This window comes from Gracilinanus agilis, chromosome 4 (assembly GCF_016433145.1).
Source record: "Gracilinanus agilis isolate LMUSP501 chromosome 4, AgileGrace, whole genome shotgun sequence".
NCBI lineage: Eukaryota > Metazoa > Chordata > Mammalia > Didelphimorphia > Didelphidae > Gracilinanus > Gracilinanus agilis.
The window spans coordinates 422,079,348-422,107,164 of NC_058133.1; the positions used below are offsets into that span (position 1 = coordinate 422,079,348).

A 27,817-nucleotide genomic window follows, 5' to 3' on the forward strand; every position below is an offset into this window, starting at 1 on the left:
GGTGATGGAATACAATTGTGCTAAAAGGAATAATAAACTGGAGGAATTCCATGCAAATTGGAGAGACCTCCAGGAAGTGATACAGAGCGAAAGGAGCAGAGCCAGAAGAACATTGTACACAGAGACTGATACACTGTGGTAAAATCGAATTTAATGGGCTCCTGTACCAGTAACAATGCAATGATACAAGACAGCTCTGAGGGATTTATGGTAAAGATGCTACCCACGTTCAGAGGAAAGACTGCAGGCGAGGAAACATATAAGAAAAACAACTGCTTGAACGCATGGGTCGGGGTGGACATGATTGAGGGTGTGGACTCGAAACTACCACACCAATGCAACTAACAACAATTTGGAAATAGACCCTGAACAAGGACACATGCTACAACCAGTGGAAATGTGCTTTGGCCATGGGTGGGGGGAGTGCAGGGGGTTAAGGGGAAAGTAGGGGCATAAAGTATGTAAACAGGTTAAAAGTGAATATTAATAAATGTTAAATAATTTAAAAAAATAATATGGAAATAGGTCTTGATCAATGACACATGTTAAAACCAGTGGAAATGTGCATCGGTGATGGGGGGTACGGGGGAGATTAGGGGGGTGAAGGGGTAAGTAAGAGCATGAATCATATAACCATGATAACTTTTCTAAAAAATAAATATTATTAAAAAAAGATAAATTCAGAATGGGTGCATGACCTGAATATAAAGAAGGAAACTATAAATAAATTAGGTGAACACAGAATAGTATACTTGTCAAATCTCTGGGAAAGGAAATATTTTAAAACCAAGAAAGCTAGAAAAAAATTACAAAATGTAAAATAAATAATTTTGATTAAATTAAAAAGGTACGAAAACAATGCAACCAAAATCAGAAGAGAAACTACAAACTGGGAAAAAAATCTTTATAACAAAAAACTCTGACAGAGGTCTAATTACTCAAATATAAAAGGATCTAAATCAATTGTATAAACAATCAAGCCATTCACCAATTGATAAATGGGCAAGAGACATGAATATGCAATTTTCAGATAAAGAAATCAAAACTATCAAGAATGAGAAAGTGATCTAAATCTCTAATAATTAGAGAAATGCAAATCAAAGCAACTCTGAGGTATCACCTTACATCTAGCAGATTGGCTAAAATGACAGCAGGGGAGAGTAATAAATGATGGAGGGGATGTGACAAAATTGGGACATTAATGCATTGCTGGTGGAGTTGTGAATTGATCCAACCATTCTGGCTGGCAATTTTGAATTATGCCCAAAGAGTGCTAAAAGACTGCCTGCTCTTTGATTCAGCTATAGCGTTGCTGGGTTTGTACCCCAAAGAGATCATAGATAAAAAGACTTGTACTAAAATATTTATAGCCATGCTCTTTGTGGTGACAAAAAACTGGAAAACGTGGGTATGCCCTTCAATTGGGGAATGGCTAAACAAATTGTGGTATCTGCTGGTGATGGAATACTATTGTGCTCAAAGGAATAATAAACTGGAAGAATTCCATGCAAACTGGAAAGACCTCCAGGAATTGATGCAGAGCGAAAGGAGCAGAACCAGAAGAACATTGTACACAGAGACTGATATACTGTGGTAAAATCAAAAGTAATGGAATTCTGTACTAGTGCAATGCAATGATCCAGGACAATTCTGAGAGACTTATGGAAAAGAACGCTACCCACATTCAGAGGAAGAACTACAGGAATGGAAACACAGAAGAAAAACAACTGCTTGAATACATGGTTTGATGCGGACATGATTTGGGATATATACTCTAAACTACCAACCCAGTGCAACTATCAATATATGGAAATAGGTCTTGATCAATGGCACATGTTAAAACCAGTGGAAATGTGTATGGGCTATGGGGATGAGGGTGATGGGGAGAGTAGGAACATGAATCATGTAACCATGGGAAATTTTTCTAAAAAAATAAAATAAATATAAGACTTATAGAGAAACCTGAAAAATTGTTAAAGAAAAAATAATTTAATAATCATTGGACTAGCTGAAATATTTATACTTTAAAAAATATAAAACTGTCCAGCTCTTTTAGAACCAGACATTAAAACAGAAAGCATCAATCTGTCACCTTCTAAAAGAAACCCCAAAATGAAACCTCCTGTGAATATCATAACCAAAATCTTTGCTTCTCAGGCAAAGAAAAAAAAAAAAACTTCAAACAACCAGAAATAAAGAATTCATGTACCAAGAAGCTACTACTGGGATCACACTGGATTTAGCAGCCACTCCTATTATAAAGGAAAAGAGAGCTTGGAATATAATATTCCAGAAGGGTGGATAGCCAAGAATGAATTACCCAAAAAAATCCGAGTACAATTCCACAGAAGGGAAAAAAGAATCTTCGATGAAACAATGAACTTCCAAATATTCCTGATGAAAAGGCCAAAGCTGCATAGAAACTTTGAAGCAGGGCAGGCAGGTGAAACAATAGAGAAAGCACTGGCTTGGAGTTCAAAAGATTGAGTTCAATCCAGTCTCAGATACTTATTAGCTATGTGACTCTGGACAATTCCTTTAACTTCTGTTTGCCTCAGTTTCCTCATCTATATAATGGGGACAATAGTGCTAACCTCCTGGGTTGTTGTGGGGACTAAATGAAATAATTGTAAAGTGCTTAGTATACAGTAAGCACTAGATAAATATTAGCTATTAAATGCACACACAGGATTTAAAAGAAACATAAGAAAAAGATGAGCAAGTGATCATAAGGAATTATATAAAAATAAACTATTTTCGTTCTAATATGGAGATGATAAATATGACCCTGCTGAACACTATCACTACAGAGGGAATAATCTCAGAAAGAGACCCTAGGAATTGTTCTATTATATTTTGATGATCTTTAGGTGCTGACATCATTGGGGTGCACTGTAGAAGTCTTAAAAAAATTATCAGCTAAAGTTACAAACATTAAAAATATTACAATGAATATGATACTGCAATATATTGAATATTATAACGAATGCTAAAATGCCAATATCCAGCTTACAAATGTCTGAATTTGTGATCCTCCAAACTCATAGACAGAAGTCTAACACACAGGTATTCTAAAAACAATGTCTAAGACACGTCACTTTCATTTTTCCCTTCTAATTTTCTAATTGTGGTTAGGATCTTAAAATTAATTGTTATTTCTTCGACAGACATTAGCTGAGGATGTAATAAATGATAAGAAAAAACTTTACTAAAACTAAGATTTCATCATGCATAAGCCTTGAAATCAATAATCCGTACACACGGAAACAAGATTTTTAAGACAGGCACAGATAAGAAACACTATAACAATCAAAAAAGAATACACTCTTGGGGCAGCTGGGTAGCTCAGTGGATTGAGAGCCAGGCCTAGAGACGGGAGGTCCTAGGTTCAAATCCGGCCTCAGACACTTCTCAGCTGTGTGACCCTGGGCAAGTGACTTGACCCCCATTGCCTACCCTTACCACTCTTCCACCTATAAGTCAATACATAGAAGTTAAGGGTTTAAAATAAAAAAAATAATAAAAATAAAAATAAAAAATAAAAAAATAAAAGAATACACTCTATTATTCTACAAAAGGCCTTCATTCAAAATATAAATGAAGATGCATTATGACAATTTTCTAGTAGCTCTTTTCTTTAACTTGCAAAAGATAATAAGTATTTAACTATTAGAAAGTCTTAGCATGCTAGAAGCTATATAGTCGTATTGGTGAAGATGTGGCACACATGCCCCAGCATGCTGGAGGGGGCTGCTCCCCTCTCTCCACAGGACTTGAGGATAATTTTCACATGTCCTGTCCCTCCACCCAGCAGCCCAATGTGAGCGCTTCCTCCCTCCACTGTCTGCGGTAATGTGGTGGCTCACAGGCAGGTTGAAGGTACAATTTGGTTTTGTGATCTCTAAAAGGTTTGCCAATGCTGCTATATAGTGTATATATAAAATGTAATAACTTAAAGTAATCATTCTTGAAACTGAATTTTTTGTCCACTAATTAAAAAACAAGTTTTCTCTGTTGGTTTCTCTTATGTAACTTGTTAATTTGACAAAGTAATCAAGAAGTTAACAAAACCAGCATTACCCTTGCTGAGTTCTTTGACCTCAACTGAAGGAAATAGCAGATACTTGATGTTAACAGAATATTCAGCCAAATGGGATCCATGGTGAGGCACACTATAAAAAATTATTCCTCGGGTATTGTTTATTAGAGTATTAAGTTCTGGTTTCTTGGAAGCATCCACCAACATCTTTTTGACAAGAAGACCTAAAAGCAACACAAAAATGAATGAATGTTAAGCAAGTAGATACTAGACTAGAAACTTTGGGTTCCTTTCTGTTTGGGACAGCAATCTAAATCTAGAAAAATAATGTAAGTAACCAAGTGTACTTAGGTATCTCCTCTATCTCCTTTATTCCTGCTTCAAGAAAGACAGCTTTTGCATTTTGTTTTGCATCCTTAACATTTAGCACAGTGTTTACTGGCATATAATAGTAGCTTAATAAATGATTACTAAATGAACTATACTATTGCAAGAGTCTCTTTCTAAGTGCTCTTGTCTTTACTCTCTCCCACTATTAAATCATTCTTACATTACTGCCAGATGAATTTTATGCTTAAATATTATCAGGGCAAGCCTCTATTCAAAAACCTTCACTGATTACCTTAAAAAAAAAAAACTTTACCTTTTATTTTTGAATGGATACTAAGTGTCAGTTCCAAGGAAGAAGAGAGATAAAATCTAGGCAATCAGGGTTAAATGACCTGCCCAAAGTCATACAGCTAGAATGTGTCAGAGTCCAAATTTGAACCCAGGACCTCCCATCTCCAGGCCTGACTTTCTATCCCCCAAGCTCCCAATCAGTAGATTATCTATTGATTAAAACTTAAACATTTTCCTTTGGGATCTGTAGAGCCTCTATAATCTGGTACTATCCTACCTTTCTTTCATATTCCTTTCCTCCATTCATTCCATCCTCCATTCTCAATGGATTGGCTCAGGGGAAGGAAACAAACATTTGTGAAGCAGTTACTTTGTGCCAGGCACTGTGCTAAGCATTTTATAAATATTATTTCACCTTACCTTCACAACAACCCTGTGAGATAGACACTATTATTATCCTCATTTTAGAGATGAGAAAACCAAAGTTGAGAAGAGCTTCCCAAGGGTCACACTGCAGGTAAATATCTTAGGTGGCAGATGACTGTACACTCAATACAGCATCTGAGACTGAGATGCCACAGAACACAGATCACTTGTGCTAATTTTGGACTGTCAACGAACACCAAGAAAAATGGTGTTTCTCTACCAGCTAGCAATGCATCATCCATATGTGAAACCATCTGGTATGACAAATAGAGAAATTCTTACTGCTATGGATACATTCACTTCCCTCAGCAGTATATATTCCAGAGACGTACACAGAGAGGACCAGGTTGCTACATGTCCTGCCAGAGCAAGCTCAGTGCTTGGGAGGCTCTGGAGGGAGTGTGGGAGAGAACCTTCAGGCTGTCTACTGAACAAAAGTCTACAGATCCAATGTGCTGACCTCACTGTTACATGCCTGTGAAACCTGGACATTCTGCCAGACCCATGCCAGGAAACTGAATCACTTCCATTTGAATCGTCTCAAGAAGACAACTGAAGATTGACTGGCAAAATAAGACAGTGGACACTAAGGTCCCTTCTCAAGCTAAACTGCCAAGCGTCCAAACTCTACTGCAGAGGGCACAACTCCGATGGGTTGGCCATATTGTTCAAATGCCAAACATGTCTGCCTAAAAGACTATTTTATAGAGAACTCACATAAGGCAAGAGCTGACAGAGAAGTCAGAAGAAGAGCATTTTAAAGGTCTATCTGAAGAACTTTTGATGTTGTGAAACATGGGGACACCGACCCAACATCGTCCTGCATGGCATGTCCTCATCAAAGAAGGATGGCTCCATCCTAAATATTCATATGGGTCATTTGTGCCCAACCTGTGGTAGAGCCTTCTGAACTCATACTGGTCTGATCAGGCAGTAAGACAGACTGTACAATGACCTCAACATTTTGGTCCTATTTGAGTATAAAAGATAGCAACTAACCAACCAAATGTCTCAGGCCACCCTGGAACTCAGTGCTCCCTCCACTGCACCATTCAGCATTACTTCCTGTTTTTGAGGTAGCTAATGGCATAGTGGATAGAGCACTAGACTGAGAATCCAGAGACTTGAGTTCAAATCCATTATCAAACACTTTACCAGCAGTGTGGCCCTGAGCAAATCATTTAACCTTTGTCTGCCTCTGTTTCTTCACCTGTAAAATAAAGCTAATTAATATCTACCTTCCAGGTCTGCAATGAGGATCAAATGAGTTCAGATTTGTAAAATGCTTAGCACAGTACCTAGCACATAGCTGGCACCTTTGATGTTCAAAGCTCTCCTTTTATTTGATCACAGGATATCTTTACAGTCTCTATTCCTCACCAAAGCTAATCTCTTGATCCTTGATCCTCTTGCTTCTTCCACTATCTCTTTCTCTCATAGATTTTTTATCTCTGGCTCTCCATTCATTCTTTCCAATCTTCTTACAAACATGCTTAGATCTCTCCAATGAAAAAAGAACTTTTCCTTGACTCTTATACTTCATCCAGCTAGGATCCCATATCTGTCTTTCCTTTATAAAATTTCCTGACAAAGTTGTCTACACCTGGTACTTGCTCACCATTTACCTTCTCTTCAAACTCTTCAAATCCAAAATCTTCCTTGAGAAGTGTATGGGATAAAACTGTGCGTTACTCCCAGCATATATTAATTAGTATTGGTAATCTTAAGCCTGGCAACTTCACAAAGAAAATTACTGAAAGTTAGGTGCCCTTCAGAAAGGAGATACCAATCTCTCCTTATGAAGAGTAGAGAAATCCCCTCCCCAAGTAGTTTTATATATTATACATAAATATACACCACCTTTTCTAATGTGGCCAAACCACACCCTACCCCCTTTTCCTCCCCTTTTCTAATTCTCATGGGAAAAGTTTCTCATTTCCCATGGGAAATGTCTTAAAAATAACAATTATAATCTTGACTCCCTGTCCCAAATGTTTCAGTATGAAAGACCTTGAACATATTTAAATTCTGGCTCAACCTAGAAACTGCAAATTTATGGAATGCTCCAATGGGTTTGAGAGCACTGGGAAACTTAAAGAGGATAGGACAAGATAAAGAAAATATAACATACACAGACATTGTATTACACACAGGTGGTAGGCGACAAGAAGCACTGTGTTAAATTCTTATAAATTCTGAATTTATGTGAATATCTTTGGACACTTGCTTTGGGTCCACCACTCAGAGCAGTGCCCCTGTCCTCTCTTCTTCCTAATAAAGGCCACATTTTCTCTGTAAATATCTATCTAAGCCTCCTGTCTGCTCATCAGAGTGACTTTGGGATGTAGACCCCAAGATTCCACTCCACACTAGAGACAACCTGGCAAGACAGACAGAAGCTGTCATTGAAGACTGGAGGGCTTAAGTCTCACCTTCAAGATATACTGGTTTATAACCCTGAATAAAATCACCTACCTGTGACTCAATACATCTTCAAGACAAAGAAGGCACCAACCTACACACTGATAAAGGAAACCTCCTCATTTGGGAATTCCCTAGACCAATGATGGGCAAAGTTTTTAAAGAGGGGGCCAAAGGAAAGGAAATGCTCATCTGTCAGTTTGTTTCTAAGGCAACTCTTTCCAAGTATCATTGTATTGTATCCTACTTATTGTATTTGTCAGATTAGGAATAATGTCCCCATTGCCTAGCCCTGACCACTCTTCTGCCTTGAAGCCAATACTGTAAACAGTACTGGCTTCAAGACAGAAGGTAAGGGTTTATTTAAAAAAAGAAAAAAGAAAAAAAGTAGTATATGAGGTCAAACTTAAACCTAGGACCTCCCATCTCTAAGCCTGGCTCTCTATCTATCAAACAACTTAGCTGTCCCCGATTGGTTTTTTTGTTTGTTTGTCTGTCTGTTTGTTTGTTTGCTTGTTACCACTGTTGTTTCTATTACATGATCTGACAGACTTATTTTCACATGCCAGTGAAAACAACCACAAATTTACATGTCTGACCAAGAAGAGTGCCAGTAAGCAATTGAGTTCAAAGTTACAGGCTATCCAATTACAATTTTAAGTAAAGCTAACAAAAAAAAATTGGCTAAAAAAGGAGACGAGAAATGGAAGTGTACATACCTCCCATGCTATGTGATACCCAGATCAATGGCCTATCACCAACACCAGCAGCTCTGAGTTTACGAAGAAGTTCATCACTTCTGTAAGCAATAGATTTCCTGAGCAAAATGAAAATAGTCATGAGAATGTGCAAATAAGATCAAATTTTTTTCATGGCAGACATTTTAACTGTTAATTGGATACATACTATAGATTTCATTTTGTCATTAAGAGAAACTTTTTTTCTCATTTAAGTTCTGAAATTATTCACTTATTAAACTTTTAACTTATTGCAGGGGACATAAGCAGGCATTTCTATGACCAAACTAAGTTCTCCTAGCCCCTAAAAATGATCCTATCATTTTTTGTACATATTTATACAGAGTAAATAAAAAAATTTAACACCTTCAAAAATGTATTACACAATAACCAGATTATATGTGAAGATATAGTTCATGTGTACCAAACTATAGGATTATCTTTCTACTTTTCAATATTTTCTATCTAAAACCATCTAGATCCTTCATAAATTATTTCTGACACTGTTTTGGCATGTTCACATATATCCTTTTATTGAACAATAGTTTTTAAAGTGTTTAGTTCTTTTTTTAATCACCCTGCATTATGTAGTATTCTTATGTATTTATCTGATGTGACAATGACAAATCCTGAAAATGAGGTTGCTTCCTAAGTAGAACCATTTATGGAATCAGTTCTCTATTTAAAATGTTTTTATCATCTCATATTTTTGCTTAACCACATTGTTGTTATTAAATAAAATTTCTAATTCTTTACTAGTTCATCTAAGTCTTCCTAGGCTTTTCTAAAAATTCCTTTATTTATTAAAATCACAATTTTATTTAAATTTGTGATTTAAAAATGTGATTTATTAAATCACAATAGTATTCCATCATATTTATATGCCATAACTTGTTCATTCATTCCCTAATGTATAGGTACCCTCACAAAATATCATTCTTTGTCACCTCTAAAATAGCTCTAAAAATGTCTGTATCTTACTGTGGTAAAATCGAACGTAATGGACTTCTGTACTAGCAGCAATGCAATGACCCAGGACAATTCTGAGGGACTTATGGAAAAGAATGCTACTCACATTCAGAGGAAGGTCTGCAGGAGTGGAAACAGAAGAAAAACAACTGCTTGAACGCATGGGTTGATGTGGACATGATTGGGGAGGTAGACTCGAAACTACCACACCAATGCAACTAACAACAATTTGGAAATAGGTCTTGATCAATGACACATGTTAAAACCAGTGGAAATGCGCATCGGCTGTGGGGGGAGGTATTTGGTTTAGGACTAATCCCTCCCTTAATCAATCTTTCCTCCAATTCCTCCTTCCCCATTTCTCTCCTATTTCCCTACTGAGTGAAATGTATTTCTATATCCAGCTGTAAATGTGTATTCTTCTTTCCTTTGGTCAGTTCAGATGCGTGAGATTCAAGTATGATCCATTTCAGATGTCTACATGGCACACCCTAATTTTGTGGGATAATTTTCTCTGACCTTCCTTTCCCCTTCTCCCCTGATGAATTCCTCTTCTTAAAACAATTCTTAAGATCATCAAGAAATAATAGAATAACTCAGCCTCTGCCTAGGCCTTTGATCTAATTAGACTCCCTCTATGACCTTTCATGCTAATAATAGGGTTCAACAGGGATGCATGAAATCACCTCCTCATATCATGTTCATTTTACTTTTTTTATGTATTTTTTTCTCTTCCCCCCCTTATTTTCATATTTCTCTTAACTCTTAATTGAACGTAAACCTTTGGTCTTCTTAATCAGGAATACTTGGAGGTCTCTATTTTATTAAAAATCTATTTTCTGGGGCAGCTAGATGGCTCACTAAGCCAGGCTTAGTGATGAGAGATCCTGGGTTCAAATCTGGCCTCAGATACTTCCTAACTATGTGACCCTGTGCAAGTCACTTAACCACAATTACCAATCCCTTACCATTCTTCTCCCTTGAAACCAATTATTAATATTAATTCTAAGAGAGCTGGTAAGGCCTTAAAAAAACCATTTCTCCCTCTGTAGTTATTATATTAAGGGTTACTAGGTACATTATTCTTGGCTATAATTTCATATGCTTTCCCTTCTGACTCCTTTATGAGAGCTGCTAAAACATGTTTGATCCTGATAATGGCTACTTAGTACTTAAATTCTTTCTTTCTGGCTGCTTACAATATTTTTTCTTTGACCTGAAAACTGAATTTTGATTATGACATGCTTGGGAATTTCATTTTGAGGTTTCTCTTGAGAGGTAGCTAGTGTAGTCTAATTCCACTTTGCCTTCTAATTCTAAGAAATCTGGGTGTTTTCTTTGAAGATATCTTGAAATTTGATGTCTAGGATATTTTTCCTCCATCATGACAAGATTTAGATAGTCCAATGATTGTTAATTTTTTTCTCTTTGATGTTTCCCAGGTCAGTTGTTTTTGCTATATCTTACATTTTATTCTACATGTATTTTCAATCTTTTGACTTTGTTCTAATTTTTGCTATTTTCTCAGTCGTTGGCTTCCATTAGGCCCATTTTAATTTTTAGAAGCTTTATTGCTTGGGCAAAATTTTGTACCTCTTGTACCAAGTCATTAACTAACCTTTCTAAGAGTTTCTTCTATAGCTTTCATTTCTTTTCCACCTTTTTTCCTGAAATGCTCTCATTCCATTTATAGTAACATTTTAAAACTTATTAACTCCTGCTTCACCTCTTCCAGGAATTATAGTTGAATTTCTGTCTATGCTGTTTTCCTCTGAGGCTTTGCTTATAAAGATTTTGGAGTCATTCTCTTTTTATCGGATTGCATTTTGAGTGTCTCTGTCACCAGAATAACTATTTATGGTGGGATTCTTTTTTTGTTTGCTCATTCTTCCTGCCTGGTTTCAAATCTGATGTTAGAACTGAGCTCAGCCACACTTCTAGAGGGAAGATCCAGGGTCTTGTTAAGGCTTTCTTGGGGTATTGGGTGTTTTTAATCCAGGATCTCAGGGAGAAGCAGGAGATCTGTAAGCTTTTGGTACTCCCAAAATAGTCTGATCCTGGGCAAAGTCTGATTGCTGCTGCCCTTGTCTGAACTTTGTAATTTCTTACTTGAGATTGAATTAGCGCAACCTTAGACTCCTGCTAGACTTAACTCCTATCAGTCAGCATGGAAACCTCTATTGATTTGGAGTAAAAGAATTATAGTTTCCCCTTTGGTCTAGAATCTCTACCCTGTGGGTTGGACTAGTGCTAGAATTTTGCACCCTACTCCTGAAGTCTGAGCTCCGCAATTATTGCTTGCTTCTGAACTTCCTTCTTTCTCAACACTTGGCCCACGGCCTGGCTACCCAGGAATGCCATTCCAGTGCGCAGGTTCTCCTCTCAGTCCACCTTGGATCTATAACTCAGAACTCAGCAATTTAATAGATGATAAAGCTGCCATTGGGCACTTGTTCCCATTGAGGTTCCCTAGGATAGGTTTGGGATTTCCTCTTGCTCTGTGTATAGCCTCTCTTAGAATGTTAGGTACCTATAGACTGCATGCTACAGACCCAACCAGTTCCCAGTATCTACAGACCTATCTCCCTAAACTGAGCTGGATTAGACAAATTACTTAACTCTTCTTTTTCCTGGATTTCCAAACCAGGCTTCAGGCTGATGCTTTTTCTAGATTTCTTTGCAGTTTTCTGGAGGGGAACTTAGTTGATGTGCATCATAATTTGACCTTTGTTATCCTGATTTTACCCTCAGGCCCTTCAAACATTTAAAGATATCTGTATAATACCTTTCCTATTTCTTCCTTCCCCAAGCTATACATCTGTAGTTTTTTCTATTATTTATGTGACATAGTTTTGATTTTTGCTTTTCTGGTCATTCTTCTCTGGAAACATTCTGGCTTACCAATGACTCTCCCAAAACAGTGACATTCAGAAACTACTGTATGTAATTATCTAATAATATAATTTCTAACAGAAAATGGAAGTTATATTACAAAAAAAACCTAGTATATTTTTAAAAATCCATATAAAAGCCACTAGTCTCACTATTTTCTTATGGTTAATCATTGATAAAAAGAAAGGTGAGGTGGTCAAAATTTCCTCTGAAGAAATTCTCATTTCAAGCATTTAATCACTCAGTTAATAATGTCAGGATGTGGTTTGTTTTTTTAACTCTTCCTACCCAGTTTACATGATTTCCTTCTATTACCTTTCCACAGGACATTTTGCTCTCCAATCACTAAGGCTGGTGTCATACTCCACAGAAATAATTCGAAGAGCAGGACAATCACTTGCTAACCATGTCTACATGAAATAAGTAAAAAGAACATACATGAATTTTCATTACACTAGTACAGGTATATAAAAATTCATGATCAGCAGTATCCAGATAAATTTATCAGCTAATTAAAGAAATCATAAAAAAAAGATTACAAATGAAAGTTAATGTGGCAAAAACTCAGCTTCCAATACATCTGAGAATCACCTTTCCTTGTTGTACTGCAAACATATTTCACCCCTCAACTTGAGACATTTCCACTCCTTTATACTTGGAATGTTCCCCCTTCCTCATCTCCACCATCTCCTGACTTCCTTCAAGTAAAGCTTCCAAATAAAATCTTAACCTTCTGCAAGAACCCTTTCCCAATTCCCCTTAATTCTAGAGTTTACCATCTGATTATTTCCTATTTATCCTGATTTTTTTGGTATCCCCATGGTTTAGTAGAGTACCTAACACATAGAAGGTACTTAATAAATGTTTAATGACAACTTTTTAGTCATTATCTAAAGAAAACCAAAGTTTTAATAATATTTTTTACTTAGCCCATTATTTTAAAGAAAGTAAGCTTCATATTTTTCTGTGCAAAGAATACCAAATATTGATTTTCAGATGGCAAGGGTTTAAAAAAAAAAAGAATACCATTTTCTGATTGCAGATTTAAATTTTTAGAAGTTAACTATCTTAATTTTCTAAAAAGTTATGTTACTTAGAATCTAACTCTAATGAACCTGAATATTTCACAGGCAAAGAACAAACAGTACTATATATAAAAGTCATCAACTTTATGACATGAAGATGTTCTTTGTTTTTCAACAGTCCCACAATTCTTTCCCACTAATTAAAAAAAGAAACAACAAAAAACCCATTCCTTATAACAAATTTGCATAGAAATGAAAAACATTTATATACTGGTCAAATTTTAAAATGTATGTTTAAATCCCTTGCTTCCCTTTTAAGAAGTAGGAATTGGGAAACACCCTTCTTCCTTGGTCTTCTGGAACTGTAGTTGATCATTGCATTCATCAGTGCCCTTGTGTCTTTCAAAGTTGTTTTTCTTTAAAATGCTGTAGTCATTATATAACTTGTTGCCCTGGCTTGCACATTTCATTTCTCATCTGTGTTCATGATACACAAGGTTTCTCTGAACCTGGCACTTTCATCATTTGTCTCAGCACAATAATATTCGATTTCATACACATATCATAATTTGGAAAACCATCCCACAATTGACCCAGTTTAATTTCCAATTCTTGGCTATAAGGAAAAAAATGCTGCTATGTCTATCTTATATATATATATATATGGGTTCTTTCCCTCTTTCTTTTGTCACTCTCAGGAATATATCTATTAGTGATATTAATGTGCTACAGGATATGCACAGTTTAGTGAATATGAGAGCATAATTCCAAGTGCTTTGTAGAATCACTATCCTAACTCAGAGCTCTACAAGCAAGGTATTAATGTGCCTATACTCCCACATCCTCTCCATTTCCTGTCATTTTCCATTTTTTTCTCAACTTTGCCAACCTCTGTATAAGATATAACATAAGCATTGTTAAAATTTGCTTTTCTCTTAGCTACTATTAATAATTTATTCTCTTATAAATAAATTGGAACATTTTATGAGTTTTTTTTATTAACTTGCTTTTCTTTTGGGAACTATCTGTTCATATTCTTTGGACATTTACTTTGTGTGGATGATTCTGGTTCTTGTATGATTGAAAATACTCCTCATATAGCATAGATATCTTAGAGAAAATCACTGCAATATTTTTCCATTTGTTTCCCTTCTGATTTTAGTCGTGTTCACTTTTTTTTTTTGTAAAAAAGCTTTTCAATTTTAGGTCACCAAAATTGTCCAGGCTCCTGTTTAGTCAAAAGGTCTTTCCCTATTGGGAAGGCTTCTAATTTATCCCCATTGCATATGATGCTTGTTGTTTTAGGTATATACTGTTTATTATTTTTAGGAAAGGTCCTTTTATTCCTATACTTTCCAGGGTTTTTAATAGAAATGGGTGTTGTATTTTGTCAAAGGTTTTCTCAGCATCTATTGAGATAATCATGTGATTTTTGTTTGTTAGATTGTTGATATGGTCAATTATGTGGATGGTTTTCCTAATGTTGAACCATCCTTTCATTCCTGGTATAAATCCCACCTGATCATGGTGGATAATCCTCTTGATCACTTGCTGGAGTCTTTTTGCTAGTATTCTATTTAAGATTTTTGCATCTATGTTCATTAGGGAAATTGGTCTGTAGTTTTCTTTCTCTGTTTTTGATCTACCTGGCTTTGGAATCAGTACCATATTTGTGTCATAAATGGAATTTGGTAGGAGTCCTTCTTTGCTTATTATATCAAATAATTTGTATAGTATTGGGATTAGTTGTTCTTTGAATGTCTGATAGAATTCACTTGTGAATCCATCAGTCCCTGGCGATTTTTTCTTAGGGAGTTCTTTGATGGCTTGTTCAATTTCTTTTTCTGATATGGGATTGTTTAGGTATTCTATTTCTTCTGCTGTTAATCTAGGCAATTTATATTTTGTAAATATTCATCCTTATCTCCTAAATTGTCATATTTATTGCCATATAATTGGGTGAAATAGTTTTTAATGATTGCCTTAATTTCCCCTTCATTAGAGGTGAGGTCTCCCTTTTCATCTTTGATACTATCAATTTGGTTTTCTTCTTTCCTTTTTTTTTTATTAGATTGACCAGTACTTTGTCTATTTTATCTGTTTTTTCAAAATACCAGCTTCTAGTCTTATTTATTAATTCAATAGTTCTTTTACTTTTGATTTTATTAATTTCTCCCTTAATTTTTAGAGTTTCTAATTTAGTTTTCATCTTGGGGTTTTTAATTTGCTGGCTTTCTAATTTTTTGAGTTGCATACCCAATTCATTAATCTCTGCCCTCCTTAATTTGTTAATATATTCACTCAAGGATATAAATTTCCCCCTGAGTACTGCCTTGGCTGCATCCCACAGAGTTTGGTAGGATGTCTCATCATTGTCATTCTCTTCAATGAAATTGTCAATTGTTTCTATGATTTTTTCTTTGACTAGCTGGTTTTGGAGAATCATATTACTTAATTTCCAATGAGTTTTTGATTTGCCTGTCTAGGTGCCCTTACTTATTATTTTTATTACATTATGATCTGAGAAGGTTACATTTATTATTTCTGCTCTTTTGCATTTGTTTGCAATGTTTCTATGCCCTATTACATGGTCAATCTTTGTGGATGTACCATGTGCAGCAGCTGAAAAGAAGGTGTATTCCTTTTTGTCCCTATTACAATTATACAAGGAGTTAAACCAATTGTATAAAAAAATCAAGCCATTCCCCAATTGTTAAATGGGCAAGGGACATGAATAGGCAATTTTCAGGTAAAGAAATCAAAACTATGAATAAGTACATGAGAAAGTGTTATAAATCTCTAATAATTAAGAGAAATGCAAATCAAAACAACGCTGAGGTATCACTTCACACCTAGCAGATTGGCTAAAATGATAGCAGGGAGAGTAATAAATGATGGAGGGGATGTGGCCAAATTGGGACATTAATGCATTGCTGGTGGAGTTGTGAACTGATCCAACCATTCTGTATGGCAATTTGGAACTATGCTCAAAGGGCTATAAAAGATTGCCTGTCCTTTGATCCAGCCACACCATTGATGGGTTTGTACCCCAAAGAGATCATAGATAAACAGACTTGTACGAAAATATTTATAGCCACGCTTTTTGTGGTGACAAAAAACTGGAAAATGAGGGTATGCTCTTCAATTGGGGAATGGCTGGACAAATTGTGGTATATGCTAGTGATGGAATACTATTGTGCTCAAAGGAATAATAAACTGGAGGAATACCATGTGAACTGGAAAGACCTCCAGGAATTGATGCAGAGTGAAAGGAGCAGAGCCAAAAGAACACTGTACACAGAGACCAATACACTGTGATAAAATAGAATGTAATGGACTTCTGTACGAGCAGCAATGCAATGATCCATAACAATTCTGAGGGATTTATGGAAAAGAACGCTACCCACACTCAGAGGAAGAACTACAGGATAGGAAACACAGAAGAAAAGCAACACATGGGTTGAGGCAGACATGATTGGAGATGTAGATTAGAAACTACCACACCAATGCAACTATCAACAATTTGGAAATAGATCTTGATCAATGACACATGTTAAAACCAGTGGAAATGCGCATCAGTGATGGGGGGGAGGTCGGGGTGTGAAGGGGAAAGTAAGAACATGAATCATATAATCATGTTAACTTTTCTAAAAAATAAAAATTATTAAAAAAAAAAAGTCTTCCCTAGCCATCACTTTGGAATCTCAAGTAGCTCCCTATTACCCCAAGGATCAAATATAAAATCCTGTTTGGTCCGTTCTTACTTTTCAGATCTTCTTATACTTTGTTCCTTTCCATAGAGCCTATTATCTAGCGACATTGCCCTTATTGTGGTTCCTTCCTTGGTGGCAGTCCATATCCCAGTTTCTGTGCCTGTTTAATGACTGTCCTCAATGACTCAACATATTCTACTCATCTCTACCACCTTTGTTTCCAGCAAGACTGCTAAAGTTCCACTTCTAAAACAGGACTTTTCTGATTCTTGTTCTCCATTCACTTTCCCCATAGTGCAGGGGTCGGCAACGTATGGCTCTTTCTGCAGGAGCCATAAAGTCAATTTACAGGAGCACGCACTGTGAGCACTGTACGGCTCTCATGAAATTACGTTTTTAAAAATGTGGCATTTATGGTTCTCATGGCCAAAAAGGTTGCCGTCCCCTGCCATAGTGCATTCCCTTGGAGATTACCTCTCACTTACATCATACATATTTTGTAGGCACATGGTTGTCTGCATATTGTCTCCTGCTTTAGAATGTGGGTTCTTATCTTTCTTTCTTAGCATGAAGCACAGCAGCTAGTACAATTGTTTGTTAATTCTTAACTGACTTGTGAATGATATTTCCAATTTTACTCAAATTATGATATGACTTTTTATATCTAAGTCCTCTATATATTTGGAGATTATTGTGGCATATAGTATGAGGTGTTGGTCTAAACTCTAATTTCTACCAAATTAGTTTCAAATTTTCTCAACAGTTTCTACAAAACAGTGAGTCCTGGCCCCAATAGTCTTTGGGTTTACCGAAGACTCTACAAAGTATGTTACTATATTTGTTTCCTGCTGAATTTTTTGTTCCTAATCAATTCCATTTATCAAATTTTCTGTTTGTTTTTTTTTAAATCATCATGAAATAGTTTAAATTTTCCTCTCAGATGTGCTTCTGGCTCTCCAAACATTGCCACCAAGACTTAAGCTGTCTCTCATCCTGGAACCTCCTTCCACCATGTCAGCCATCTTCTCATATTGGTGAGTTCTTTCTGGGGTCTCCATGCCTGGGACAGTCATGCTTCAGATCTGCTCCCTAGAAAAACTATTCTAACCTGTTTATTTCCTTCAAATTTTTCCTTCATTTTATTTTTTTGTTTGTTTCTTCTTCTAGGTATTAATGTGGCCACACCATTTATTTTTCCTGATACTCTCTTCCTCAGGATTTTCTTCTTGGACAGCTCTTGATCCATAATATTTCTTCATGACAGCCAGAGACAATTTCTGTTTACTCACATCTCCAGATGAAAATTTTGATTTGTGACTTTGTGACAAGGTCAAGCTCTGTCCCCTTTTTCTATCCTCAATTTCCTAGACCACTGCCACTGGTTTTCACTTTCCCTGGAACATATGAGATTAGAGAGCTGGTAGGCTAATTTAGTATTGCTCTTGAGGCTTGCCCTATAGGGATACTGTTATGGTTTTCTATCATCCATTAAGGGTTAGGGCCATTGTTAGTCATATCCCTGCTGCAGTGCTCCTGCTTATTCACCCGAGTTTGTTCTAGCTTTCTTGGTAAAACCTTTTTTCTAGTGCTGTGGCTTCTGGCTTCCTTTTTGTGCCATCCTGTGCTGAATGAATAAGCGTAATAATTTTTTTCCCTTTTGATTTGCTTCATTTTGCAATGTATTGGAAAGTATTTCAGACAGACAGGTTCTTTTTTCATGCTGCCATCATAAACAAAATTTCAAATAACTATTTTTTTAAATAAACTTGCTGATTTTAAATTAGGGGATGTGATTCTATAGAAGGGTGGTTTAAGTTGGGTACTAGGAGATAATATTTACAGATAACAATCTAAAATAGTATGCTCATGGGCATAATCTTCCTATGCTTGTGTTCTAGAAGATAAAAGTATAAATAACACTACTGCTATGTAAAAAGGCTCTTGTAAAACAAATAAGCACATCAGTGTGATGATCTCTTGATTATAGACATGACAAAAATTTCTATGAAGCTCTCACAAGTTTAATATTGTGATGAGGTTACAATATCTAACCATTAAATGAATATTGATGATTACTATAGTCTAATTACATTACCAATGAAATAGTTTTCATTTCTATTAGTAGTGTTTCATTTCTATGAAAGGGCTATTTTTTTTCTTTTTACTTTCCAAGGACTATAGTACCCTAACACAAGCAAATTATTACAGAATATGTATTTACTAAGTGGGTAAGAGACTGGTGTTAATGGCACAAACATGACATTATAATGCAGAGTTGCTGATGAAAAACATTCATAGCATCCTTTGCTATTTCATTTCAACAAATGTTTATTAAGCATTTAATAAGTGCAAGGCACTGGAGATACAATTTCTGGCCAGGAAACTTACATTCTATTGGGGTGAAAGGGAAATACATGTGCACAGATAAGTAAACATAAAATATATACCAACTTATTTAAAGAAGGAGAGAACAATAAAAACTAGGTAGGTTAGGGGAGATCTGGGAAGATTTCTTGAGGAAGATGACACCTGAGCTATATTTTGAAGGAAGCAAAGAGACTGAATAAGGTAGAAGTGAGAAGGGAATAAATTACAATCATGTGGAAGAACCTTTGGAAAGGCATGAGAAAGAATGTCATGAATAAGTAACAGCACAGACTATATAACTAAAACATAAGAGTATAAAAGGGAATAAGATTAAAAATATAGGTAAGAATCAGATGACAATGGGTTTTCAAAATGTCAGTCTACATTCTCTGTGTTTACCTAAAGCTGATGTGGAAGTAACTATTTGGTTTGATTTTATAAGGGATGATACAGTAAGATTTAAACTTTGGTAATATCAATTAGGCAACTGTTTGGGACCTGGATTATAAAGAAAAGACACTAGAAACAGGGAGAAAATTTAAGAAGCAATTGCAATGATATGGAACTAAAACATGTTAGGTGACTGAGAAGAAGGGGACAGATGTGAAGCATTATGGAGCTAAATGTCTAAACAGATTAAGTGAAAAGGGGGAAGGAAAAAAGAAAGAGTCAAGGTTGACTAAGATTGCAAGCCAAAGTTTGCAACAGGGAAAAGAGAAGTATAGAGTGAGAAAGTCTAGATTTGGGAGAAAATATTAAGTTCTATTTTGGACACTGTGAGACATTTAAGATGTCTACAGGATATCCAGAGTTCAACAAGAACTAGAGCTCAAGAGAGATATTTGGGCTTGATGTATAGAAATAAGAGTCATCTCTATGGATGTGATGACTCAATTTATGATGTTAATGAGATCACCAAGGAAGAGAAAAGTAAAAAGAAAAGAAGGCCAGGGCAAATACAGCAGTCTAACTGTACCACAACTTTACTAGCTCTCATATTCTCTCTCTAGTGTTCCCTGAATACAATGACCTCCCAAGGATTGGTCTGTTTTCCTTACCTGGGGCCAACACTGTGTATAACATTCTTCATCTGAGGCTTTTTCAATTTCAAACTTATCACTGTCTTGTTGACGCCAAGTTTTGAAGGCTGCTCCCATAAGGCCATGAATAAAAAGGACATCTGCTTTAATGGGCTGACTAATAGGAAAAAAGAGTTTTAAAAAGAAGCAGAATATATAAATTATTTCACGAGTGAAAATCTCTAGTCTTTCCCTGGCACTCTCCCAATTCTATCTGAAATACAGTGAAACCTGATCAATACATATTTCATGATCATTTATTTATTCAGGACAGGTTATCTTCTATATGACCTAGAATATAAGCAGAACATACATCCAAAAGCAAGTGAGTGACAGCTAACCCTTCAGGTCCGTCAAATCAAACATGGTAAAGAATGAGGTGAAAGCAGAGAACTAGATTATCCTTACATCCTATCTCATGAGTTATATATTTCAGAGAATTGATAATGTAATACAAAAAAATAGTATGAGAATATGCTATTATTCCATAATCTTCTTATATAAAGGGGAGTAAATAAAACCTTTCAAATAGACATTTATCCAGATAGAATATGAATACTACTAATTTAATATCTTTATAAAATTAAAAGTTACTTAGTTAAGTTTTAACTTTTTCTTCCTGGAAACTTTCTGTACATTTTAGTTTATAATAGTAAGTAATTTGGAAGGAAGGAGTAAAGGGATTGTCATATACTCTGAGACTAGCAACAATGAAGAAAGAAAAAGGAGAAACATCAATTTTTAAAATATGGCCACATAGGGTTCACTTAGCAGAGAGGCAAACTGTCCCATGTGTGCCTTGACCACTTGTAAGGCATCACTGTATTTCAGTGTAGAATGGCACCTGATGTTCATGACAGTATCTAGTTATCAGAAAAAAATTAGATTATAGTATATTTACTCTTATTCACTAAGTCAAGGATTTATGTATTTTGGAATGAAATTTTTCCATCAAAAATGGTTAGAAGAAAATGGTCAGAAATCATCTCATTCTTTCAGTTAAACAAGAATTGGCTTTCCAATCACTCTTCAAATCATTAAGTCAACCACTGACTCAGTAGTGACTAAAAAGGATTTAATTTCCTAAAATATTGTCAATTAAGTGATAAGTATTTGTGTGTACAGGGGAAGCAAAAGACCTAATATAAAATAATAATAATATTATTATTATAAATAACAAGTTTAATATAATCTATATGAGGGAAATATAGTTTATATGAAATTATTAGATAACATTTGAAAAATTAAATGCAAAATTATAAGGAATTTACAACAGAAGCTTTCAGAATGGAGATTGATATGAGCTAAAGAAAAAGATATGAATACATGGGCAGTAGAATTGAATTCAGCTTTGAAGAATGGGTAAAATTACATATACTCAAAAAGAGAAAGGGGGCAATGGAAACAAAATGATCGAAGGCACAAAAGGGGAATGAATGTACAGTAGGAAGACAGACATAACTAGACTGGCCTGTGCAGACTGGGGAGAAATAACACTGCAATTTAGGATGGGGCAAGATTATAAGAGGTCTAGAAAAAAGGCAGTGAATGACCCTCACATAGCAGGAAATAGTGAACTGCTTAGGCTTCTTGAGAAGGAGATAGAAATTCCTACTGATTCAGGTTTTTTTCCTTTTCCTTAATGGTATTTAATTGATAAAAGGAAAATTAAAACTCTCAGTCCTGTACATTTTACATGCGCCCTCCCTCCACCCCCAGGAAGTCATTCTATTCCATTCTGCTTTCTTACCTAGTGCGATACTGTGGATATAACACAAACACTCCATCCTCATACTTCTCTTGCACAGTTTCCCTGTCCAGGTTAGCCAGGGTTCTGGCAGCATGTGAAGCCTGAATGACTTGGGGGGATTTCACTGCTTCAGCCAGTATGGAAATCCAGCCTAGTATAAAAGAACATATCTCCTCAATTATTATATAATCAAGTCTCACATTGTTGGGGATTAAGCTGGAGAGAGCTTATACTAAAGGACAGTGAAAGCAAACCATAAATACATCTTTCTCCTAGTACAAGGTTTTTCCTGAATTGATGAAGCCAGTTTGTTCTAATTTAGTAATTCTCTGAGACCAAATGAATCTAGAGGCACATATGACAGTGGTTGGCTAATGCTAAATGTTTCCAAAGAGGTTGTAAATCTATAACTCATTCTTCACTATTTGAGCATCTGCATTTGAAGAAAAATTTCTCTTTAAAATCAGCTTATGTCTCCCAATCAATAAATGGACAAGGGACATGAATAGGCAATTTTCAGATAAAGAAATCAAAACTATCAATAAGCACATGAGAAAGTGTTCTAAATCTCTAATAATTAAAGAAATACAAATCAAAACAACTCTGAGGTACTACCTCACACCTACCAGATTGGCTAAAATGACAACAGGGAGAGTAATAAATGTTGGAGGGGATGTGGCAAAATTGGGATATTAATGCATTGCTGGTGGAGTTGTAAACTGATCCAACCATTCTGGATGGCTACTTGGAACTATGCTCAAAGAGCTTTAAAAGACTATCTATCTGCCTTTTGATCCAGCCATAGCACTGCTTGGATTATACCTCAAAGAGATAATAAGGAAAAAGACTTGTACAAAAATATTTATAGCCACACTCTTTGTGGTGGCAAAAAATTGGAAAATGAGAGAATGTTCTTCGATTGGGGAATGGCTAAACAAATTGTGGTATCTGTTGGTGATGGAATACTATTGTGCTCAAAGGAATAATGAACTGGAGGAATTCCATGTGAACTGGAAAGACCTCCAGGAATTGATGCAGAGTGAAAGGAGAAGAATCAGAAGAACATTATACACAGAGACTGATACACTGTGGTACAATCAAACATAACGGACTTCTCTACTAGCAGCATTTCAAGGATCCAGAACAAGGCTGAGGGACTTATGAGAAAGAAAACTAGCTACATTCAGAGGAAGAACTGTGGGAGGAGAAACACAGAAGAAAAAGAACTACTTGAAAACATGGGCTGATGCAGACATGATTGGGGATGTAGACACTAAACGACGACAACTCTAGTCCAACTATCAATAATATGGAATTAGGCCTTGATCAATGATGCATGTAAAACCCAGTGGAATTGTGTTAAGCTAAGGGGGATTAGGGAGGCTTGGGGGAGAGGGAAGATGAAATATGTAACTAGGGGAAAATATTCAAAATAAAAATAAAATAAAATAGAAATACCTTAAAAAATAAAATAAAATCAGCTTATGAATAGTTAACAGGAGAAAAACTGAGAGTCCTTTAAAAAAATTCTAGTTAGCATAGTTAAAGCAGCATTCTGCAAGTTAATTACTGGTAAAATGAAGAAGTACACATTTGTTAATTCTAAATAGGATGGCTTTAATTTTATGGAGTGATTTCATACTACTTTTTTCTGGAAATGGAAAATGGGGGCAGAGAATTAGCCCATTATTATTTTGCAGAACTCTTTCAAAAGTACATATCTAACTTATCTTTTACAACAGGAATATTCTTAGTATGTCTTATGTCTCATTGTATAGAAACTACAAGTTAAAAAATCTTGTTTATTCTTTAAAGACCAGGCATAGCCTTAATTTTTGGTCAGTGTCTACTGAGAAATTATGTTCATTTATCATGTTATGATCAAGTTATGCCCTTTCCTTTTTCAAGAACTCTTCCTATCTCGAACGCATATTAACTATTATACATTTTCAATCTTTTGACCTTGACGCCACCTGGATATTATAAAATGCTATATGTGATTGAGAAACTGATCATAAAAGGTTTTTTTAAGCTTTCAAATATGTAGTCTTATGTGGGTGGTGCGTCTGTATAAGATCTAGTTATAACAGCCTGTTCAATTCCAAGGCTCACTCAAATTGAACTACCTGAAAGCCAAGACCAAAAAAAAGGGCCTAGACATCACACCATAGTATAATACCATATCAAACTATACCACAGATATATTTAAAGAAATCCAGAGGGGAAAAAATGGAAATAGAAAGAATCTACTAGTTACCTCCTAAAAGAAAATAAAAAATAAAATCCCTAGATTTTAGCCAAAAATCCAGAGTTCCCAGGCCAAAGAAAAAATACTGCAAGCAACAGGCAAGAATTCAAGTACTAAGAAGCCACAATCAAGATCACATATAATTTAGTTGCCAACAAGATAAAGGAAAAGAGAGCCATACTCTCTAAGGCTAAGAAAGCTAGGCTTATTACCAAGAATAACTAACCCAGAAAAACTGAGTATAGTCCTACAGAAAAAATTGGCTATTGGTAAAAAAGAAGATGTCTAAGGATTTCTTATGAAAAGATCAGAACTGCACAGAAACTTTGAAATACAAACACAGAAGATGAGAGGCATAAAAAGATAATGAACGAACAGACATAATAAACTAAACAAAGATAAAATATTTACATTCTAGGCCTGACTCTCAATCCACTGAGCTGCCCAACTGCCCCTACAGCTCTTTCTGAAGTGGTAAAGAATTGGAAATTTAGGGAGTGTCCATTTATTGAGGAATGGCTGAACGAGTTATATATTTGAATGTGATTTTATAAAAATTATTGGGAATGATTTGAGAAAAACTTGGGAAGATCTATATGAATTGATGCAGAGTAAAGCAAGCAAAAATAGAACAATATCTACAAATTACAATCATCTTGGGGGGTTTTTTTAACTTTTTTATTTTTTTAATTACCTGTAGAAATAATTTTTGACAAGTGTTAAAAGTGTTTGATAAGGGGGCAGCTGGGTAGCTCAGTGGAGTGAGAGTCCCAGCTATGTGACCCTGGGCAAGTCACTTGACCCCCATTGCCCACCCTTACCAATCTTCCACCTATGAGAAAATACACCGAAGTACAAGGGTTTTTAAAAAAAAAAGTGTTTGATAATTCAGATACTTGCAAAATATTACAAAGGATTATACCATGGGGATAAAAGGAGAATCCAAATAAAGTATAGAATAAAACTGAACTAAGCTATCTCAATTCAAGAAATAAAATGGGGGGTTGGGGGGGAAGGGGAGATAATAAATAACTAAAAAAATGGAAGACATTTGCCAGCACACTTACAGCAATCTATTTTCATTTAGACAGTATAGCCATTATGTTTAGAGGCAATTAGGTGGCTTAGTAGATAAAGTACTGGGCCTGAAGTCAGGAAGATCTGAGTTCAAATCTGACCTCAGGCACTTACAAGTAATGTGACCATGGAAAAGTCACTTAACTTCTTAACACTTTCTTTAATCCACTGAGAAAGAAATGGCAAACCACTGTCCTATCTTTTCCAAAAAAAATATCACAGAAAGTATGGTTCATAGAGTCACAAAGAATTAGACACAACTGAATGACAAAACAAAAACAATCTACCACATTTAGACTCAACATTTCAGCTCAATTTGCCATCTGAGGTTATAAAAATGGCATCTTAGATGATACCTAGAAATATGGCTAGATCAGATTAAGTTCACAGAAAAGAAAATCTTGTCAGATATGGCCACTTGAAAACACATTAGAATTGGTTTTCAAAATCTCTGAAAGATAAAAAGTTATTAGAAGAAACATGGATAATATTATTATTAAAAAAGATTATCTAGAACAGAGGTATCAAACATACTGCCCAAAGATCACAAGTGGCCCAGAATACTCCAAAATACAACCAAAACCTGATTAAACTGTAACTAAAAAATATTTAATGAAAAAAATAAAATATGGTAAAACACATAATATTAATATGTAGACTTCTAAGCCAATATACAGTCTGCAAGGATCCTTATATACAACTTAGTGTTCTTGGTTTCTCTAAGATTTTGACATCATTGTTCTTGAGGATATCAGGATTAAATGACCCATAGTTCTATTTTCTGATTTTTATAAAAACCTTGCAAAAATGAACTACAGAGGGGCAGCTGGGTAGCTCAGTGGATTGAGAGTCAAGCCTAGAGACAGGAGATCCTAGGTTCAAATCCGGCCTCAGACACTTCCCAGCTGTGTGACCCTGGGCAAGTCACTTGACCCCCATTGCCTACCCTTACCACTCTTCCACCTATAAATCAATACACAGAAATTAAGGGTTTAAAATTAAAAAAAAAAAAAATGAACTACAGAAGGGCAACCAAGTGGCTCAGTGATAAAGAGCCAGGCCTGGAGTCAGGAGGCCCTGTGTTCAAAACTGGCCTCAGACACTTACTACCTATGACCTTGTACAAGTCATTTAACCCCAATTACCTAGCCCTTACCTCACTTCTGCCTTAGAATCAATACTTAGTATCAATTCTATGATAAGGTAAGGGTTTAAGAGAAAGAAAACTACAAATGTACTGAGAGTACTGTTAAGAAATATGAAAATGTATCAGGTAGGTTTTCATGAACAATTTTCTACAACAAAATGCATCTTTACAATGACTCAACTGATGGAAGGTATAGAGAATATAAGAGATTCTCTAAAAAGAATATGGAAGATATAGAAAATATAACATATTCTCTAAAAAGGCCAACTAGTTCTTGTGTGTTGATTATTAAAAGTATTTGGCTTAGTAAAGCTAACAATAACTTACGTGCATGTACATGTATATGTATGTGTATATATATGTACACATATAATCAAGTATACACACACACACACACACACACATATATATATATAAAAAACTTGAAAGTTTGCAAAGCAGTGTACATATATCTCAATAGAGTGTTAAAACAATGCTGTGAAGTAGGTGCATAAGTATTATTCCCATCTCTTTTCATGCCCATTTTATATGTGAGGAAATCTTTGTTTTGAGGAGCCAAATGACTTGGTCATGGTCACATGGTAAGCCACAAGAACAGAATTTGAAATCTGGCGATCCTCATACTCAGTTCCAAAGTCTTCTATACCACACAGCCTCTCAATACGAATATAGCATGAAAGGATTTGCTCCAATTGAATATCTTGATGCATGTTAAAATCATACAATATTCCTTAACAGATTCAAATATGGATGTAATTTTGTTCAATGATCCTCTGGTTATCAATATGACTTGGGATATGTGCTATTCAATAAGATACCTTCAACAAAACCTAATCATGTAATAGGACATAAAACCTCACCAAAAAATGCAGAAAACCAATAATATTAAATGCACCCATTTGGGACCATAATACAATATAGTAGAATATTTTAAAAAAGAATGAGTAGGTCAAAGGACAAATCATAGAAATGATCAATACCATTCCTAAAAACAATGACAACAATGAAACAAAAATATAAAAATTTGTGGATGAGAAAATTCATATCTCTAAATACTTATAGCAATAAAAAAGATAAAGAGCAGATAAATTAATTGGGTGTGCAACTAAAAATTAAAAAATAAGCTAAAATCCCAATTAAACACAAATATAAAAATTCTAAAAACCAAAGAATTAGTAAAATTGAAAGAAAAAGATTAATACATACACCCAGGAGCTAGTTTTATTAAAAAACAACAACAATAAACTACTGGTTAGTTTCATTTAAAAAGAAAGAAGAAAACCAAACTGCCAATAACAAAAATTTA

General features: G+C 35.3%; 1 protein-coding gene across 1 annotated transcript in view; it reads right to left on the bottom strand.

Annotated features, from left to right (window-relative positions):
* Positions 1-27,817, bottom strand: part of SERAC1 (serine active site containing 1) — an 81,129-nt gene that overhangs the window by 19,820 nt on the left and 33,492 nt on the right. The window contains exons 9-13 of the mRNA XM_044675473.1: positions 22,040-22,190; positions 20,269-20,407; positions 12,421-12,515; positions 8,227-8,324; positions 4,081-4,263 (exon numbers count right to left, since the gene is read on the bottom strand). Of these exons, the coding sequence (XP_044531408.1) occupies positions 4,081-4,263; positions 8,227-8,324; positions 12,421-12,515; positions 20,269-20,407; positions 22,040-22,190 (666 nt within the window). The remainder of the gene's footprint in view (positions 1-4,080; positions 4,264-8,226; positions 8,325-12,420; positions 12,516-20,268; positions 20,408-22,039; positions 22,191-27,817) is intronic.